Raw genomic sequence first — 21437 nt, forward strand, 5'->3', positions numbered from 1 at the left:
CGTGTGGTTTGCAGGGCTTGTAAATCTTTACTGGAGAAGATGTATATATGTGTCTGTTCTTAGGATTACCTTTTGAACTGGTCATAACATTTGTTTGTTTCCTTCATTAACTAATGGATAGAGTGAAACCTTAATCACATTTATTTTTATATCTGCAAGATAATTTAATGATCATTTAATAAGTAGGAAACCAGGCTAAGCAAAGGTGGTAGAGCAAGTTTGAAGCTGATATATAAATCACAACTTTTCTGACATAGAGGCTATGAACAAATTCACTTGTGATTGTGCAAAAGTTTGGATCATAACAAACTATTGGATTGAGAAGATTGGAATTTCAGAATACTTTATTGTTCTCAACAGCTCTGGTGGTATAGTGGTTATGCGCTGGGCTGCGATCCACATGGTTGGCAGTTTGAAACCACCAACAGCTCTGAGGGAGAAAGACTGGGCTTTCTACTCCCGTAAATAGTTATAGTCTTGGAACCCCGTAGAGGATTGCTATAAGTCTGCATTGACTTGCTAGCAGTGGGTCTGTTTGTTTGTTTGTTTTTAATTGCTCTCATGTGGAACCTATACATGGGTCAAGATTACAACTCAATGTAAAGAAAACTGAAATCATCATAATGGGACCAATAGATAACACCATGATAGAGAAAAGACTGAGGTTGTCAATCAATGCTCATGGATAGAGCAGTCAAGAATCAAACAACATCACATTGAGCAAATCTACTGCACAAGATCTCTTTAAAATGTTAAAGAGCAAGGAGGTCACTTTGGGGACCAGGGTGTGCCTGACCCAAGCCCTGGTATTTTCAACCACCTCATTTTCCTGTGAAATCTGAACAATAAATAAGGAAAACCAAAGAAGAATCAAAGCATTTGAATTACGGTGCTGGCCAATAATATTGAAGAATAAACAAGGTTGTCTTGGTTTAGCAGGACAGCCAGAATGCTCCTTACAAGGGAGGATGACAAGATTCTATGTGATATACATTGGACATGTCAGGAAACACTACTCACTGCCACTAAGTCGATTCCCACTCACGGCCACCCTATAGTACAGGTAGAACTGCCTCTGTGGGTTTCTGAAACTTTAGGTGGGAGTAGAAAGTCTCATCTTTCTCCTGAGGAGCAGGTGGTGGTTTCAAACAGCTAACCAGCCAACACATGTTGGATTGTGAATCCATTCCAACATGTAGCCACTACACCATGAGGGGGTTCTGCTTGGTGAAAGAGAGGGCAGTGAAAAAGAGGAAGACCCTTGACAAGATGGATTGACTTAGTTACTGCAAAATGGGCTCAGACGTAACAACCGTGAGGAGGCTCAGGACTGGGCAGTGCTGTGTTCTGTTTGTAGACAGGGCCGTGATGAGTCAGAACCAACTTGTCAGCCAGTACCTAACAACAACGATGTCTTTGTAGCCATAGACTCTGGTTTCAGTTACTCATAGTTTCAATTACTTAACTAAATAAGGGCTTTTTCTTTGTTATTGTTCTAATTTGCAAATCCATCAGTTTGAGCTGATGAGTCATGATTCTGTGAGAATTTCATTAATTCCTATCTTGACAGATGAATCCTTTTCAGATAAGCTATAAAGACTTTCATTTGATGATGTCTCTTTCTGGACTTAACCATTCTACAACAAAACATACCTTTTTAATTCACCGTATTTTAAATGTCATGAATTTTTCGAATATCAGCATTGCTTACCTGTGAATATGGAATGAGGGTTTCAAACTGGTGATGAAGTTCCAGCAGCTGAATTAACTCTGCATTTTTTTTTGCTTGTTCTGTAATCAAATCAATGTATCGTTCAGGATTTTCTGAAAATGAATATGCAGCATCTCTGGTATTGAAAGTATAATACTTTTCCTTATATTTCAAAATCCCAATTGCTGGATTTCCTGAAAATTAAGTAAAAATAGTGAATTATGTATGAAATATTATGTGATTTTATGTTTCTAATATACACATAGAGACAGTCTCTGTGCACTCAATTTTTAACATATCCCTTGTGTTCTTATTTTGCTAAAATGTTACTAGTGATTTTAAATGATGCATATTTTAGGTGAAATTTCTTCTAATTAATTATTTGTATATTTATTTTTATAGCATTTTCAGAAAAGCATTGACTTGCTAATCACAAGGTCAGGGCTGAAACCCATGAACCACATTGAGAGAGAAAGATGAGGATATCTTCTCCCAGCTAAAGATTTACAGCCTTGGACACACTGTGTTAAATTTCTATGAGTCAGAGTCAACTTGATGGTAGTGGTTTTATATGATTTCCAATAGCATTTTGTATTTAAAAAGAAAACACAAAACACTATCCAGATATAATATTTTTTTAATCTTTTAAATTTAAAAATTTTAATTACTTTAATTAAAATTTAATTTGATATAAAATTTCAGACCTTCATAAACTATCTTATCTTTGCAAGAAATAAAAAATACAACTTTCTAGCAAAATGCAAATTTATATTACATATTTTAAATAATTTGTTTAAAAATATTTCACACAAAAAAATATTTCCCACTGCAACAACTACCACATAAAAATGAATACTCAAACCTGGTGTATGTAGTTTGTGGGAATTATATAGAAAACAGCAAAACTGTCTTAGCCGCTTATTCCCTCATTTATTCAACAAATTGATTTTGACCCACTATGTGTCAGGTCTCAGACACCCACAAAGGCAGTGTTACTCTACAGGGTCACTAGGAGTCAACATCAACTCGATGGAAATCAGTGGGACATGTCAGGTACTGTTGCAGTCACAGGATATAGAAGGAAGCAAAGTGCTTGCCCTTATTCTCAGTGGGAACAGATCACAGCACCATCAAGAAAAACATCATAAATACGGAAATAAAGTAGGTTAAACACATGTAAAACTTGGAGGGTGCAATTGCTATTTTAAATAGGGTGGTCAGTGAAGGCTGAAAAAATGGACAAGACATATAGCTATTTGTGGGGAGCTTTCCAAGTAGAGGGAATAGCAAAAACAGAGGCTCAAAGATGCGAGTAGACATTGGACAGCTGAGAGCAGCAAGAACGCCAGTGTGTCTGGAATGGAATGAACAAATGAAAGTATGGGAGGCAATGAGGTCAAGCATCTGAACTTGACTGACTGGCAAGCCACATTGCCACCCTGGTTTGCCGTCTCAAATAGACAGAGGGAAATACTATAGCATTCCTGTTAGATAATGCAAGTTGATACTGTGCGGAAAACAATGCCCCCATGGGCAAGTGGTCATGACTAGCATATTCAGTACAAAACTGGAAGACCTCCTCTATTTTTCTTTGTGGAAGCAGGAGGAAACCTTCCCGACCTCCTGGTTGGTTCTTCTCATTTTCCTAATGAGGAAACAGGTTCAGAGAAGGCCTAAGACTTGCTAAGGGCTCCCCTGTGCACTAATGATAAGAATGGCTTTAGAAACCACTCTCTCAAGTCCTAGTCCATTGCCTTTTCAACCACGTCACGCTGCCTCAGTTGTTCACCCACACCCAGGTTTTTGCATGCATCTCTCACATGATTGCCTTGCCTTCTTACTAGCATTAAAATAAAAAAATAGAAAAGCCATCTATATTCAGTTATTCGATTGTTTTTATTTACACATAGCTTTTGATTCTTGATTATTCTCTCCCTAGCACATCGATGACACTCACTGACCCTCAGACTATCTCAGTCCCCCATTGTACCCCTTTTTTAACTTCGTCACAAAAAAAGGAATGCTACAAAAAGCTAGTTATGAATATTCATGGCCAGTACACACCAATTTCAATACAGTTTTTTTTAGTGAGATTAAAGCAATACTCAACTGAAACATGACAAAAGACAAACAGGAAAAGGATAGAGCATACTGGCACCAGATAAATACAAAAACAATCTTGTCAACTCCACTTTCATGCTAAATCTTGCAGGCTTCTTATCATTTCTAACTCACTTTCTGACTTATTCTTCATTTTGGGAAAAGTCTAGTAAAACAGACATTACAGAGCAATTTTACTTTTAAAATATTGCACATTTCCTTAGAGGGTTTTGATTTATAAAGGAATTCTATTCTGGGTGAATAGAATATAACTATAAAGTGACAAAGAATATGTTTCATAAACACGTCAGTCAAAATTAGTGTTGCCCTTTCAAAGAATTAATCTGGAGTATTACATGTTTATAGTACGACTTCCTGAGACATTTGACTCCGGCGTTAGCTGCATTATCCTTGGACTATCATTTCGTGCTGAGGTTGGTCTCCTGCTTTATACAACGAGGGCCTCAAAGGCCAAGCCACTGCCCGGTCTTTGCACCCCTCTTCTAGTCCACCATCTGAGCGGATACAGCTGGGAAACTTGACAAGTGAACAGCAAGGAAAGCCCTTCATGTAACAGTATCAGGAGAGGGATGAAGTATTATTTCCAATGATGTACCTGGAAGGAGAAGACCATCTTTCGTAGCAAATGTGTAACCACAAAATCCCCGATACTGAATTATCAATTTATCAAAATTTGCTGTTGTTTCTGGGAAGAGCCACTCCAATTTTCTGAAATCTGGAAATTGTACTTTATCTTCTAAAGTGGAAAAAGAGTATGAGAAAAAACTTTATCAATAAAAAGATTATATTTCCCAAATAAGACAGCAGTAGCTCATTGTAAACGATAACTCTTTATAACTTAACACTTTTTCTACTTGAAAAAAATGACATTCATAAAACCAGATTTATGGGTAAGGCAATTCAAACAAAGAAATATCAGTGACCTCACTGGGTATCCAAGTTTCTGGAACCATCAAGGCAGAAATGTGGTGGACAGAGAGGGAAAGCCATACAGGGAAGTCATGCTGTGCTGGTGGTGCAGTGGATTGTGCTGGGCTACTAAGCTAAGGGCCAAAGGTCAGTTCAAAAACATCAGTTGCTCCCTGGGAGAAAGATGAGGCCATAAAGATTTACAGTCTCAGGAACCCAAAGACCATAGGAGATAGGACTCTATCTCACAGCGTCACCATAGGTAGGAATCGGCTCAATGGCAGTGAGATGACTAAAGGCAATTCAGAAAGGGTATGTGATCACTTCCTGCTGCTTCAGAGTAAATAAGGAGGTGAGTGGGAGAGGTTGGCTGCTATGTAAACAATGAGGTTTATACACTAGGACTATTGCTTCTTGAAATAGTTGAAAATGTTCTCAACAGTAAGTTAAGGAAATGGCTCTTTATAACTGATTTAATAGCAGGGTATATGATTTTTGTTGTCTTTGTATTAAGATTTTCAAAAACTCTTCCAAGTGTTGGCTCATTTTCACATTTGATAAGCAAAATGACTAACAATTTAAAAATATCATACAATTCCATAGTTCAGTCATATCAAGAAGAGTTTTACAATCATTACCACAAATATTGACCTTTATTTTTGCACAAATAAAAATGTGTCTTTACAAAAGATTGTCTCCCCAAGGTGCTTAGTTTTCACAACGCACTGTGCCCAGCTCTCTATCCAAACAGAAAAGCCCATAAATGACCTTGTAGAACTGCAAATGCATAACTTGGAGAAAAGGAACCTTCCCACCACTCATATGCCCCAAATCCTAAAGTAGTGATGAGATGTGACAGGTGTAAATTAAATAATCTCAATAGAGCACTGGGTGCTCTCAGTTCACTGGAGCAGTAACAATAAACATGTTTAAGCGAATAGAAAGCTCTGCTGTATGGTGAAAAATGACTCCTCTAAATCTAAAAGGTTGTAAATGAACTATCTGCTCAATACCCAATGGTTAAATACATTAACTTTCAATTTTACTAATATTGAAATACAAGTTTAATCTATTTTTGAAATGTAATATGTATCATTTATATAAGCAACAATTTACTAGACATTTATTTTTTATAAATGTATAAACTACATAGATATAAAGGAGGTTTGGTAAGCATAGGACTCCTAAGTGCAAGGTCAGTGGTCAAAACCACCAACTGCTCTCTGGGAAAAAGATGAGGTATCTGTCCTGGTCAGACGTCAGCTTCAGAAACTATGTACACTACCACTAAGAGTCAGAATTAACTTGTGACCTTGAGCAGTAAAAGCCTGAGCTAAAAAGATGCCTTTGAATTTGTTTCATTCACAATTTCTAGATATTCTAATAATTTAAGAAAACAAATTACTGTTACATTTTTATTTTCTAAAAATAGAATTTGTGACATATATTTGATAAATGATCTAGTTTCATTTTCCAGAAAAACTTTTTTTTAAGGAAATAACTCAAGTTCTAACATATATTTTGACATCTCTCATGAATTTTAAGTTGCATTTACCAGACAGACTAGACCCAAAAAAGTAAAACAACTTTCTTGATAAAGGCAACCTTTACATAAGAATCAATATCTCTTGAAGGGCCTAAAATTAGCTAAATTAATGTTAAATGGAAGAAATGTATTGATTTATAAATCATCAATTTGAATCTGAGGCAGATATAGGCCAAATAGCACTCCCAAGAAATAACATTATTTGTTATTTGTAATAATAAACCCATTGGCATCAGTCCAGTTAATTCAGGTCAAGGCAACTGGTAGGGCAGAGAGCACCTGTGCCTGAGGGTTCGAAGGCTGTCGTAAGCAGATTGCTCTATCATTCTCCCACAGAGTGTCTGGTTGGTTTGAACCGCTGACCTTTTGTTTGGCAGCCTTGTGCTTTAACCATTACCACACAAATAGAGCAAAGGATTAGTATCCTTTTACCTTCAAATCAATTAAAAAATCACTACGACGGCACTGAAAATACATAAGCACAGAAAATCACTGTCAACAATAGAGGTGTTAACAATAATGTTAGCAATGGCTATTGCTGGATAGTAAGACATTCAATTTACACATTTTCCTTTTTTCCATATTTGCTACGATGAGTATTATGATGTTTAATATTTTATTGGAAAGATATAACATTAAATTTTAAAACAAAAAGAGCCTTTATGTTACAGGTGATGTTTACAAGAAGAGATAAATAGACAGTTTTCATTACCTATGTGTTCTTTTATCCGATACACATCGGATTTCACAGTCACTCCATCAAGGAGATCCTTTAGTACTTTCTCTGGAAAGAGTTGCTCATGCGTTCCCAGGAACGGCTCGAGGTGCATGGTTAAATTACTGAGGACACTAAGCAAAACTGTTTCATCCTGAAAGTTAGTCCACAGATTGGAAAGTGCAATGAAAACAGGCTGAGGAAGAGAGAAAAAAATCCACTATTTAATAAAAGCATAGATTATACTCTTGAAAGTAAATACAGATTGCATTTGTAAATCAAGCCTTCCTTCATCAAGCTTAAGTCTTATGAAGTTGTATCACAAAATTTAGATAGAAATTAGCCTCTAAATTATGATAAAATAAACTTGCATTTTATTTCAAAATATTTAATTTTGGTATCTCAACTAGAGGCTTGAATTTTCCTTTTAGTTCTTTTGGTTTAAGATATGCTGAATGTGATGACAACATATGTACAAATGTGCTTGATAGAACTGATGTATGAATTGTTATAAAAGCTCTAAGAGCCCCCAATAAAATGATTTATTAAAAAAGAAAATATGCTGAATGTGTTCTTCCTTTTTGGTTTTCTACTTCTGTATTTGCAAATTTCATTATAAAAGTGCCTTGAGACAAGTCATGATATTTCAATTGCTTCATGTGCATGTGAAACTTAGACACTGAATAAAGAAGATCAAAGAAAAATTGTTGCATTTGACTTATGGTGCTGGTGAAGTATAATGAAGTACCATGGTCTGCCAAAAGGACAAGTCTGTCTTGGAAGAATTACTCCAGAGTGGTCCTTAGAGGCAAGGATGGCATGACTTCGCTTTACATACCTGGGCATATTGTCAGGAGAGACCAGTCCTTGGACTTGATAAAACAGAGAGGCAGGGAAAAGGAGGAAGTCCCTCAACAAGATAGATGACACCGTGGCTGCAGCATTGGGCTGCAGGTACAACTGTTGTGCATAGGGTCACTATGGGTCAGAGCTCACTTGATGGCACCTAACAACAACAAAGATAAGAAGGCAGGAAGGGGCAGAGAAGCCGAATAAATAGAAATGGCGGGGCTCAGGAAGTAAGAGGGGAGAGTGTTGCTATATTGCAGGGATCACAACTAATGTCACAGAACAATTTGTGTATGAACCACTGATTGAAAAACAAATTTGCTATGGAAACTTCTACCTAAGGCACAATGTGAAGTTAAGGTTTTGTGTCCACTGCTGGTTTGGTGCTAAGACCCTGGTAATCCCTCATGATGAGATCTAGTGCAATGCAGTCACTTCCATAAAGAGATCTGCTTTGAACAACCAATCAATTGAAAAGACGTTTCCTTATGGTTGTGGCCTGCTTACAATATAAGTGAAGGTTGTGAAAAGGCAGGTCTGGATCCTGCATCTGAATCTTTGGACTGATAATGGCCTGCTATATTGCCTGCCAATACTGGGAGTCCTCAGTAAGTTGTCATCTGAACTGTTAGCCTTGAATTCATTTGCCTTTGTAGCCACAATCTGTCATCTTCCTGATAATCTTGAGTTCATCAACCCCCAGAGCTACATAAATCAGGAGAAGCCTCCAGCCTATAACATCTGACCCACAAACTCGGAACTTGCCCAGACTTGGAACATGCTCAATTCTACAACTATGTCAACTATTTTCTTAATATAAATCTCTCTCTCTCTCTCTCTCTCTCTCTCTCTCTGAAGCTATATACTGGCATTTTTTTCTCTTGAGAGCCCAGCCTAAAATACATAGGAGAATATTTTTTTTAAAACAAGGAAAATGATGAACATCTGATTGGGCAATGGAAGAAGGATGATGCTTTTTATGTAGTGTTAAAAAACATGTCTGAATTGTGTTCAAATGTTTGGTAGAAGATAGAATTTTTCATTGATGAACTTGGATATCTGACACTTTTAAAGGGCGACCTTAAAGAGGCTTCTCCTTATGAACAGCAGTACACTGTCTGATAAAGTGTTGGAAGGTGAGCCCCTCAGATTGGAAGGCACTCAAGTTACTAGTATCAAAGAGCTTCCGCCTCAAAGTAGAATTGCCCTTAAGGACATGAGTGGAGCAAAGCTTTGGGGAGCTTCATTTGCTGATGCAGCATGGCTCAAAATGAGAAGATCCAGTTCTAAACATCTGTTAATAATAATGTGGAATGTGGAGTATGAATCTAAGACAATTGAAGGTTTTCAGAATGAAGTGGAATGCATAAAGATTGATATCCTAGGCATTGTCCACACTGAATTAAACAATCAGATGGTTTACTATGTTAGGAACAACAAATTAAAGATAAATGGTATAAAATTCATTGCCAAAACATTTCAAAATTGATTTTGAAGCTCAATGCTATATATAATAGGATATATAAGGCAACAATTATTCATATTTATCTACCAACTAATAAAGCCAATGATGAAGAAATTAAAGAATTCTACCAACTTCTGTTGTCTGATACGGCTCAAACAGGCAATAGGATGCTTGGATAATTATTGGTGATTGGAATGCAAAGGTTGGAAAAAAAGAGAAAGGATCACAGTTAGAAGAAAATGGCTTTGGTCATAAAAATGAAGCTGGAGCTCACGATAGAATTTTGCAAGACCCACGACTTCGTCTTTGAAAATATTGGTTTTCAACAACATAAACAGCAACTATGCATACGGACCTCACTAGGTAGAAAATACAGGAATCAAATTGATTACATATATGGGAAAAAATGAAAAAGAAGCTCAATATCATCAGCCAAAACAAGGTCAGAGGCTGATTGTGGAACAAAGCACCAATTAAAAATAAAAAGAGCACCAATTGATCATATAAATCTCAGGGTGAAGAAAATGAAAAATAAATTTATGAGCACCCAAATGGAACCTTAAATGGATCTCATCTGAATTTAAAGGACAGCTCAAGAAGAGATTCTATGCAGTGAACACTACTGATGGAGACCAGACCAGTGGGAGGGTGACGAAAATATCACAGTCAAAGAAAGCAAACCGTTATTGAGAAGGGACAAGACCAAAGTGATGTCAGAAGAGACTCAGAAAGTTGACCTTACATGCAGAGTAGCTACAGCGAACGGAACAGACTATGAAGTAAAAGAACTGGACAGCACATTTCAAAGGCAGCTCGAAACAACAAAGTATTGTGGTGAAATCAGCAAAGATCTGGAGTTAGAAAACCAAATGGGAAGAGCGGAGTCAGCCTTTTGAGGAGGGGATGGGGGGCGATTGACAATGAGCACAAGAGGGAAGAAAAATGTTTCTTCATAAAATGGTTACAGGTGCTCAGAAGGTAGAAGTGTTGGCCTGGTAAGCTAGATGATTACTATCTGCCATAGCCCATGGCATGACACACACTTGTTTATCTGTCTCTTCAGAGAAGTTACATTTTACCTCAACTCCTTCCTGGGGAAAATTTCTGACAAGCTGCTGGGATGAATACATGTTCAACACTGCACTCTGTCTTATTTCTGTTGCTGGCTTATCTTGATCATACTATATAGCCACACTTCCTTTTGTAGCAATTTGTTTATAAAGGGAAATCTTCCCATCCAAACTATTACTATAAAAAACTACAAAAGACAGGATCCACATGATAAAATTAATGTTATATTTTAGTAATTAAATAAAAATGTAATGGCTTCTAATCTAATTTACAGGACTCACACCCTTAAACAGATCACAGCAGAGGACAAATACTTACAAAGACTTGTGATGTTGGGACAGCAGTCTTCGATTTAACAGTCATCTTTAATTGCTCCAATTGGGCTGCTAACTGCTGTGTCATCATTTCCACCTCTTGGGCACAAGTAATTATATCTGACTGTGAAGACAGTGAAATTTGCATTAACAATTTTATAATTTAACTATAAAAATCATATGTGGTTTAAACCCGGCCCTTTTCCCACATCCCTAAGGGTAAGAGAGCAGAACTGTTCTCGATTTTATCCCCAGAACCGGCCATAGTAATAACATATAGAAAGTTCTCTAGAAATATATGTTTTTGGATGAATGAATATCTTGAAATAATTATTGTATTTTTCTTAAAGTATGTAGGTATTCTTTAATAGTCAACACAATTCAGGATAATTCTCATATCTGAAAAGTTGTCCTTCTAACATAGCTTTAAATATCTTGTATTTTCCTCACCGAGAATATTTAACGAGGTATTCCTTTGGAAACTATTTTGATACCGATGCCATCATGCTGCCTATTGCTCAGTTGTCAGTATTTTTGCTTTCTTTACATTGAGTTGCAATCCACACTGACAGATGTAGTCTTTGATTTTCATCAGCAAGTGCTTGATTTATTCTTACTATGTGCTAACATAGCCAGTCAATTCAGACTCATAGCACGTGGGTTCTACAGGACAGAGTAGAATTGCCCCATAGGGTTTCCAAGCTGTAAATCTTTCTCTTGTGGAGCTGCTGGTAGGTTCAAACTGACAACCTTTTGTTTGCAGCTGTGCACTTAATCATGGCACCACCAGGACACCTTATATTAAGCACAGGTATAAAAAGAGTAAGTAAATTGTCCACAGCTAACAAAAGGTACAATCATGGTTCTCCCGCAGACCATTTGAGCCCAGAGTTCAGCTCTTAACCTTTCTATGACACTGTCGAATATGTGTTCAAATGGTGTTAGCTTATCACACTATCAGTAAAGTACTTAAGAATGGCATTTATTTGAAGATAAAAAAATATTTGTGCTCACATATGATCTAACTTAATGCTTTACTATTGTTTAACGATACAAGCAACTGCATCATAAGAAATATGAAATTTTACTGTATGCCAACTAACAAAATCTGACTTCACAAACATAACATATATCCTGTTTTAGTTTTACCCAAAATACTGTTAAAGCATTTTTCTTCCTTTTGTTTAATTCTCCTATATATTATCTATCCTATCATTATATCTTATTCGTATAATAGTTAGAGAAGATGGATTATATGAAGATTACGGCATCAAGATTGGAGAGAAGCTTATTAACAACTTGTGATATGCAGATGACACAACTTTGCTTGCTGAAAGTGAGGAAGACTTGAGGCACTTGCTGATGAAGAGCAAGGATTGCAGCCTTCAGCATTGATTACAACTCCATGTAAAGAAGACCAAAATCCTCACAACGGGACCAGTAGGTAACATCATGATAAACGGAGTTGTCAAGGATTTCATCTTGCTTGGATCCATCCATAATCAATGTTCATGGAGGCAGCAGTCAAGAGAGCAAGCAACACATTGCATTGGGTAAATCTCAAGACCTCTTTGGAGTGTTAAAATGTAAGGATGATTTTTTTTTTCTTTCAGGACTAAGGTGTGCCTCACACAGCCATGGTATTTTCAATGACCTCATTTCAATGTGAAGGATTTGACATTAAGAAGAGTTGATGTATTTGAATTCAGGTGCTGGTAAAGAATATTGAAAGTAGCATGGCTACAAAAAAGGCAGACAAATCTGTCTTGGCCAAAGGACAGCCAGAATACTCCTCAGAAGTAAGGATGGGGAGACTTTGTCTCCTGTACTTTGGATATGTTGTCAGGGCACACCACCCTCTGACACACCAAGGGCATCGCACTTGGTACAGTAGAGGGGCAATGAAAAAAAGAGAGGCCATCAACAAAATGGATTGACACAGCGGCTACAACAATGACCTCAAACATAAGAACAGATATGAGGCTGGTGCAAGACCAGGCAGTGCTTCATTGTGTTGTGCATAGGGTCGCTAGCAGTTAGAACTGACTCCATGGCACCTAACAAGAACCACACCTTGGATTAATAAGTCTTTTGCCTACCCACAAATCCCCCCCCCTTTTCCCGTTTAGTTTTAAGAATCAAATATGAACATGCAATCGTGGGATAGATCCATATAACAAAGCACGTGCCATGTCAGCATTCTTCACATGTACACTCTCCAATGTCCAAAATTAAAGATCCTCTGAGCTTCTCTTCCCACGACCTATGTTTGCGGGGCCCTGTCACACAATAGCCACTCAGATTTGTTATATTTTCCCTGGTAATGTTCTAAAACTGTTACTCTAAACATTTTGAGAAAACAAAACAAAAACGTGTCACAACTGTGAATTTTGGCTGTAAGGTTAGTCCTCTAGGTATGCTGTCACCTCACACTTTCCCCGACGGTGCAGTCAACCCTCGGGGAAAGCACGTGAACGCAACTTGCTGCTACTGCTGCTACCCCTTTAGATAGTTTCAAGTTCAGACTTTCTTTCATCGGCCATTTTCAACAAATCTAAAACAGGCACATATTCTATCGAACTGATTTTTTAACTTGCATGAAAAGAAAAAAGTGTGCATCTACTATATAAGTGGACCTGCAACCCAACTATAGGAGTCTTCAAAAGTCTTGCAGATTTTAAGAAGTGTTATGAGTCAAACATAACTTTCCTTTACATAAAAACAATAGGCAGCTTGCAACTTGAAAGCTCACAGAGGAAGGAATTCCGTTCTCTCAGCTAAGACAGTCAACAAGACTGACTACCACCCCTTTCTTTCTCCAAAATATTTGAAATTGCTCATTGTAGTAGATATCAAAATAAACCACTATCTCACCAAGGTGACAAGAGGATTTGAAAATGGTTTATGTAAACTGAATGTAATAGTAGCAAGAGACATTTTTTCAATCAAAATCAATACTTCCCAAAATTATATCAAATAATATGACTTTTAAGATATTCATAAATTTCAAGATAGGAAAATATCTCAGCTAAAGGTAAATTAACTGGCATATTTTATAACTTAGAGACAGTACTGATTAATCTAATATCCATAGATGATAATCAGTTTTAACTGAAACTATGGCATGTGAATGGGGGAGGAATGGGTAGTTAAAAATTCAACAATAAGAACAAACACTGAACAAGTAAAGAGTAAAGAAGCTTCAAGAACTCATCCTGAACCTGACTTATCCTGACCTTTGATAAGAGGGTCCTCCAATGCATCTTCCTCCTGATGACTGCTTTATATTTTTAGGATTCTCAATAAGTTTCTATCTGAAATAGAGGGCTCTGCTTCTTAACAAAATTTAAATTTTTCCAACTTTGTGGGGATACTTGTTTGGCTTACACACTGGTTCTCAAAACAACAGAAGTAAAAAATATCTTAAGTGATTTTTCACATTGATCACAGTAAGGATAAGTAATTACATCAAACATTTGAGTGTTGATTAGCTGCCAAACACTGTTAGGCACTTGTTCCTAATGAAAATAAACATCACCAGTATTACCTACACACACCCAAATGTCACTCTTTAACTACAGCATGCTAACCATCATACAGTAGCATAACAAAGAGAATCAGCCATTCTAACACGTTTCATTCAAATCAAAATTCTACTTTCCCATTTCTATTTTGGGTCTTGATCCTATAGATCCAATGTAAACTGAGCAAATTCACTGCAACTCAAGGTTGCCTTCTTAATCGATGGTGTGGTTTTATTTTAGTCCCATAATATGTAGAGGTTCCACAAAGGCATATTTCATTTTATTGTACTTTGCTTTATTGCCCTTTGCAGATACTGTATTTTTACAAATTGAAGGTCTGTGGCAACCTGGGGTTGAGCAAATCTATGGGCACCATTTTCCCAACAGCATGTGTGCACATCATGTCTTTATGTTACATTTTGTTAATTCTCACAATATTTCAAACTTTTTTTCATAATGTTATTGCACACTTAGTAGGCTAGAGTATAACATAAACATAAGTTTTATATGCACTGGGAAACCAAAAAATTGTGTGGCTTACCTTATTGTGAGATTGTTTATTACAGTCACTGAAATGGCACCCACAATATCTCTGAGGTCTGCCCGTATATGGAAAAAGCCAATATTGTGACATTAACTCACCAAAATTATCTGAAGGAATATCTCATATTGTCGGATGTTGAATAGTGCTTCTTTTAACATATATGACTGAAGTTCTTGACTCATGAGTGGGTTCTGTATTAATTTCTCAAGGATGGCTGTGTATCTGAAGGCAAGGTCCTGAGCAATTTGAAGTTGGTTATCAATATGCTGAGTGGTACCTGGAATTGCTTCATGTAGAATAGCTGGCACTGTTTTAAGGGTATAAAAGATTCATAAAAGAGTATAAAAGAACTGAGACAGAAAACCCTAGAGAGTGGTTATGTCTTAAGCATTAAGTTGAATTTATTTTTTCCCAATTAAATTGATAATAATAAGGCATATGTCTCCTGGGTTCCGCACCATGATGGAAGGGATACTGAAACCCCGATGCAGACAAAAGATGCTGTCTGAAAGATAACCAAAAGTTAGGGCAGGTCAGTCTTGCAATTGAAGTAGTGGAGTCCAAAGACTAGGTAAGCTCGGGCATTATGTAGCTCTGTGTGTTGACCATATACTCTTAGAAAGTCAGTGATTTCTCTTTCTACATCTACTTCTTTATTTGTAAGAAAGGAGGGAGAGTCTGTGCTACTCAATGAACTCATCAGGATACTGAAAATGGAACAGTCTACCATGGGATGAGTATTTATCCAGAATGAAAATTTGCCTTTCCAGAGCAATTTTTAAGAGGTTAAAAATTACCCTAATTATCTGAACACTAACACCTTTCCAGTGGGCTTCCAAAAGTATCCAATTCTTCAGTAAGTTTTTTCTAACAGAAGGTCTTTGATCAAACACTTCATGAATGCTTACTTTCAGACTCCTAGATAAAGAATGAATGAATGATCAAACACCATGACAGACACTCCTGAATTTATAGATTGGCAAATATGTCCTCATGACAGACACTCCTGGATTTATAGATTGGCAAATATGTCCTCATGACAGACACTCCTGGATTTATAGATTGGCAAATATGTCCTCTTGGACTTTTCTCCCTTCGTTAACTGCACCAGCAGCTGTTTTCTTTTAAGGGTGATTTTATGTTTTAAAGCAGTGAGTTTTACTCCTGCCAGATATTTGTCTTGAAGTAAGGTTTTGAAAATGCTGGTATCTGAGCAGGTCCCCTCATCTCTTTCACTGATTCACTCTCCATACTGCTTACAGTGCATGAAAGTTAAAAGTTCTGCCCTAACAACATCAGTGGGTTAGGCTACAAACCGCAGGGCCAGCTTTTTGAAACAAGCTGCTCTACAGGAGAAAGATGAAGCTGTGGGCTCCAGTAAAGAGTTAGTCTCAGACGCCACGAAGGGGGTTCTACTCTGTCCCGTAGGATACCTATAAGTCAGGATTGACTCCGTGGCAGTGCATTTGGCTTTTGGATATACTATCAACAGTAGCAGTCCTTCAGGAATGATCAAAACTGCAAGTATTAATGGTGTGGTATGTACTATTTCCCTCATGTAAATCATCACAGATTTATCAAATTAGCTGAATATACCTACAGTCATCAATGCCTTCTCCACCCTTTCCACAGTCTCTGTTAAATAAACGGATTCCAGTAACAATCATGGTGAGTTCTTTCAATTGGCGTTCTTTGTCCTTTTTAGAGAGAGTTAGGAATGTCCCAAGCTCAGCCTGAGGAAAAACACTCTGTAGAGCAGCTAAAGTAAAGCACAAAGAGGGGAAAAATTGGCAGGAAAAAAAGATATTCAAACTTAAATACTAAAGTGGTTCTTTTTCTTCCTTCTGCACAAAGTTGTTAAAGGACTTGCCTTTTGAGGATTATTGATACAACAGCCTAGGTAGGAGTCCTTGTGGCACAGTGGGTTAGAATTGGGCTGTTATATCTATGGGAGTGAGGGGGGCCAGAGTGGAGACCCAAAGCCCATCTGTAGACAATTGGACATCCTCTCACAAAAGGGTCACGAGGAAGGGACGAGTCAGCCAGGGGGCAGTATAGCACCGACAAAACACACCACATCCCTCTAGTTCTTTATTGCTTCCCCACCCCACTATCATGACCCCAGTTCTACCTTACAAATTTTGCTAGAGCCCCCGACACATGGAATCCAGGACAGATAACCCCCTCAGGAACAATAATGGGAGTAGTGATACCAGGAGGGCAGGTGGGGGGAGAAGGGGGAGAAAGGAAGAACCCAGTGTAATAGTCAACACACTACCTGCCTCCCTCTCTACCCCTATGGGGGACAAGCAACAGAAACATGGGTGAAGGGAGACAGATGGTGTAAGATATGAAAATAATAATAATTTATAATTTATCAAAGGGTCAAGAGAGTGGGAAGGTGGGGGAGGGAGGGGGAAAGAGGAGCTGATACCAAAGGCTCACATAGAAAGAAAATGTTTTGAAAATGATGGTAGCATATATACAAATGTGCTTGATACAATTGATATATGGATTGTTTTAAGAGTTGTAAGAGCACCCAATAAAATTATGTGTGTGTGTGTGTGTATGTATATATATGTGTGTGTGTGTGTGTGTGTGTGTGTGTGTGTGTGTGTGTGTATGTATATATATGTGTGTGTGTGTGTGTGTGTGTGTGTGTGTGTGTGTGTGTGTATGTATATATATATATATATATTTGGGCTACTAACCGCAGGTCAGCAGTTAAAATCCAGCAGCCACTCCTGGAGAGATGACGCTTTCTTCTACCATAAAGATCTATGAAACCCAAAGCAGCAGGTCTACTCTGGCTTTTAGGGTCTCAATGAGTCAGAATTGACTTAGTATAGCCGTGGGTTCGGGTTCGGGTTGGGATACATATGATTCTTGAAATGTCTGATATCTGAATATCAAAGCCCAGACTACTGAAAAATCATGCTATTGTTTCTGGTCTATTTCTATTAATATAGTCTTCATCAAATATATATGGCCATCCGAATTAAAACAAGTTTTCTAATTAAGGTTGTGAGCTGTGGAAAAAATAACTTTTAAAAGAATTATGGAAGAAAGCCATAGACTGGAGAAAGACTGGAGAAGTCACCAAGTCTCCGTGTTCAGGGATGAAAGTGGGTAAGCATTTCCGGAGGCTAAACAAGTGTCCTGTCCCATCATCTATTTTAAGTGACAGACTCAAGTTCTTTTGTCAACATGAAACCTCTGATGCCAGCTGCCCCTGTAGCCAATCGCTCTGATATCTTTAATCATATTGCTGAAGTTTTGATGAGGTGTGAGAGGCCTAAAACACAGAGCTCTAAGAAAATAAATAAGATTTCATTTTTAGAGTAGATGCACAGTTTAAAAGGAGTCCAGGTAAGCCTTTATCTCTTGTCTGTGCATTTGCTTTTTTGTTTTTAATCGAGATAAAAAGGGAACTTCAATTCCCAACATTTCTTTTTATTGTACATTTTCTTTTAAATGTATCAAAAGAAAAAAACAATGATCATATATTCTTCACTTAGGGAACACAGAATTGGCTTTATTTTTTACCTGTTGCCTCTCTGACAATCTTGATATCTGTTGGGGATCCAAGCCCAGAGCGTAGTAACACATAGCTGACAATCTTCCGATAGAGGCTCTCCAATTCTTCTCTAGCACATGACCTGTTATCTGTAATTTCTCTGCTAATAGTGCCTAACCTAGACTCTAGGACCCGATGATGCTCTTGAAGAAATTCCTCTAAAATTGGAAAAGGACAATGTTCCATATCATTGATATTTAGAATACTGTTTATAGAAGACCATAGAAAAATGATTAGAGAATAGCAATTCTACTACATGAAAACAAAGGTTTTCTTAGAGTGTAACAGCCAAAATAAAAATAAACAGTAGCCAACAAGTAAGTAGCCTTCTGACTCACAGGGAGGGCATATTTTATCAAAAGATCAAACAAAACCAAACTCCCTGCTATGCAGTCAATGTTGATGCATGGTGTTTCTGAGACGAAGTCTGTACAGGAGTAGACAGCCTCCTCTTTCCCCACAGAGCAGATGACCGTTCAGTTAGAAGCCCAGCACTTAACCCACCGTGCCACCAGGGCTCCTTTTGTCAAAACACAGTAGACTTTAGCTAGAGAATCACACTTTAGATAGTAAATATCGAGAGGGCTAAAAGCCTCCCAAATGAGAAGAACAATGTAAAAGGAAATGTGTATATATACACATTTATATCTATATCTATCTATTTATGATGCGGTTATCTACTCCTACGGAGATACAATCTCAGTCACCCTATGTATGAAAACACATTCCATCGCTATGAGTATGTTGTTCTATATATATGGTTAGGAGGCCTGGTGGCATAATGGGTTACGTGTTGAGCTGCTAACGCCAAGGTCAGCAGTTAGAAACCATCAGCTGCTCCATGGGAAAAAGATGAGGCCTTCTACTCTCATATAGATTTACAGTCTCAGAAACCCACACGAGCAATTCTACACCGTTCTATAGGGGCACTATAAGTTGCAATCAACTTGATGGCAGTGAGTTATTTTGAGTTTGTATGTGTGTGTGAACATATATATACTTATTATATAAGCAAACCAAGCCAATTCCACTGCTATCAAGTCATACCAAGACATATATGTGTGTATATATGTAATGCTGTATATTCTTCAAATATATGTAATTCTATTTTGGTTTTGGTTAAGTTTCCTCTGAATAACAGTTCCAGTAATCTATAATGTTACATCAAGAACTATATCCCTCTTCTCCCTGTGATATACTGAGCTCTAAACTTAAATGTGGCAGGAGACACATCCCATTTACCATTACAAAGGAATTCACATACTTACTATAGATAGTTCATAACTAAAATCTTTTCACAAAACAACTGGTAACTTTTGCAAATGAAAAAGTCACTTATAATTACATTAATTGCATGATCATTTTATCACTTTAAAGAGTCATCATGATTAAACACAAAAGCAAGACACATGATCCTAAATATATAGCACAACTAAAAGCCCAATACCTAGAGAGCAAAAAGACAAAGAAAAATCACAAAGTAATTAATAGTGATTTCAATACAGTGGTGACAAGGTGGTCTACAGATAAATTTGTTTTCTCTCTCTTGTTTCCAACTCATCTTTGATACATGTATTAAATTGTCCACATGGTAAAATATTTTAAACTTAAGCTTCCCAACATCCCTTCCTTTATGGACAGTTACATAATTTAGCTAAGATTTTCTAAGCTATAAACCAAGAACAAAGAAAAAATATGCAAATGAAAACTTTTGAACTTCAATTTCAGTGGGTGTTTTAATTTCTAATTATTATGTATTACTATCATAAAGGTTATAACACAATAGACTTGGAAACATAATTATTATGGCATCATAATTAAAATGAAATTTTAATACTCACAAAGGCCACTGTTGACTTTCTCCCACAGCAATTCCAATATTATTATATTCTCAAAGCTGGAAAACCTTTCAAAATATTGCCACCCTCCCAAAATTGTTTATTACCTAAAGGAAATATGAAATCCTTTGAAAAATTATCCAAAATGAATAAGCATGTGTTACCTCGACTTGTATAATTCATATCAAAGTACACTTGCATCTTAATGGTGTCCAGGGATGGATTTTTGTTATCCAATAGCCGAGTCACACAGAGCTAGAAAAGAAAACCCCACAAATAGTTCTGGTTTACATTTCCCAAAACATTTAGAAGTGTTTTTGCTAAAGTTATTTTCAAAAGTAAGCAATGATTATGAGATTTATCTATTTTTCTAATTATCTTTCCCTTTGAAGACTTCATGCTTTATAGGCTACCTGATCAGCATTATATATTTATACTCAATTATTTTTCAGCAAGTTATTTTCCCTGAATTAAATAATATCTACATGACCAGGGCTAATAGAATTGAAGGCAAGAATCTTGACAGTTTTGGTTAGGTTATGTAGTTAAATGTCCAATGAAGCGTCTAATATTGCCTAGTGTCCTTCTAGAATTCCTCTTTACTCTTTTATTTGAGTCGGGAACACTCATTCTGTGCTGATGGTGAACCTCACATGCATTTTACAAAAAGCTGCTGCACCTACCTTCCTCACCTCACAAAATTTGTCTGGCCCGGGCCTTCTATTTCATAATTTCTCAAGCATGCGTGCGTGCGTGCGTGCGTCCTCAACATAGATGGCTCTGTTCACTTCGCTGCCTTCTCCTTTTTGACTCAACCTGAATTTTTCTGTTTGGTCACCTCACTCCTTACAGTGCACCTACGCCAGCACATTAGCATCAACACCCTCACACCCACCTCCGGCAGGGCCTGCTTTCCTGACAGGTTGGGGAATGGGGTTGGGAGGAGAATACGGGAGTGAAGATTGGAATTATGATTTTTAGGGAAGATTGTCTCCCTGGATCATCCAAGTAGAAGTACTGCTTTAAAACCTGATTTAATAAATGAAAAGATTAGTTCATCCACATAATTTTAAACTGAGATAAAGGATACTATTTTCCCCTTGAATTACGATGTATTTTATTCAGTTATGTACCTGTGCTGTTAAAAAGTTTGAGACTTTTCAACTAAAATGAACTGACAGAAAACCAACACAAACAAACATGGCGATCTAACGCGTCTGTCTGACCATCGCAGTAATTGCTCCTGTTCTTTC

General features: G+C 37.2%; 1 protein-coding gene across 5 annotated transcripts in view; it reads right to left on the reverse strand.

Annotated features, from left to right (window-relative positions):
• CFAP206 (cilia and flagella associated protein 206) overlaps positions 1-21437 on the reverse strand; it is a 90989-nt gene that overhangs the window by 5972 nt on the left and 63580 nt on the right. For all 5 annotated transcript variants that reach the window (XM_045294642.1, XM_045294641.1, XM_045294640.1 and 2 more), the window contains 8 exons: positions 20349-20439; positions 18316-18504; positions 16370-16528; positions 14868-15076; positions 10706-10825; positions 7000-7198; positions 4428-4568; positions 1712-1905 (listed from right to left, as the gene is read on the reverse strand). In XM_045294642.1, coding sequence (XP_045150577.1) covers positions 1712-1905; positions 4428-4568; positions 7000-7198; positions 10706-10825; positions 14868-15076; positions 16370-16528; positions 18316-18504; positions 20349-20439 — 1302 coding nt within the window. The remainder of the gene's footprint in view (positions 1-1711; positions 1906-4427; positions 4569-6999; positions 7199-10705; positions 10826-14867; positions 15077-16369; positions 16529-18315; positions 18505-20348; positions 20440-21437) is intronic.

Source organism: Echinops telfairi, unplaced genomic scaffold (genome assembly GCF_000313985.2).
Source record: "Echinops telfairi isolate 266 unplaced genomic scaffold, ASM31398v2 ScPeMD7_3533;HRSCAF=4204_0, whole genome shotgun sequence".
Taxonomy (NCBI): Eukaryota; Metazoa; Chordata; class Mammalia; order Afrosoricida; family Tenrecidae; genus Echinops; species Echinops telfairi.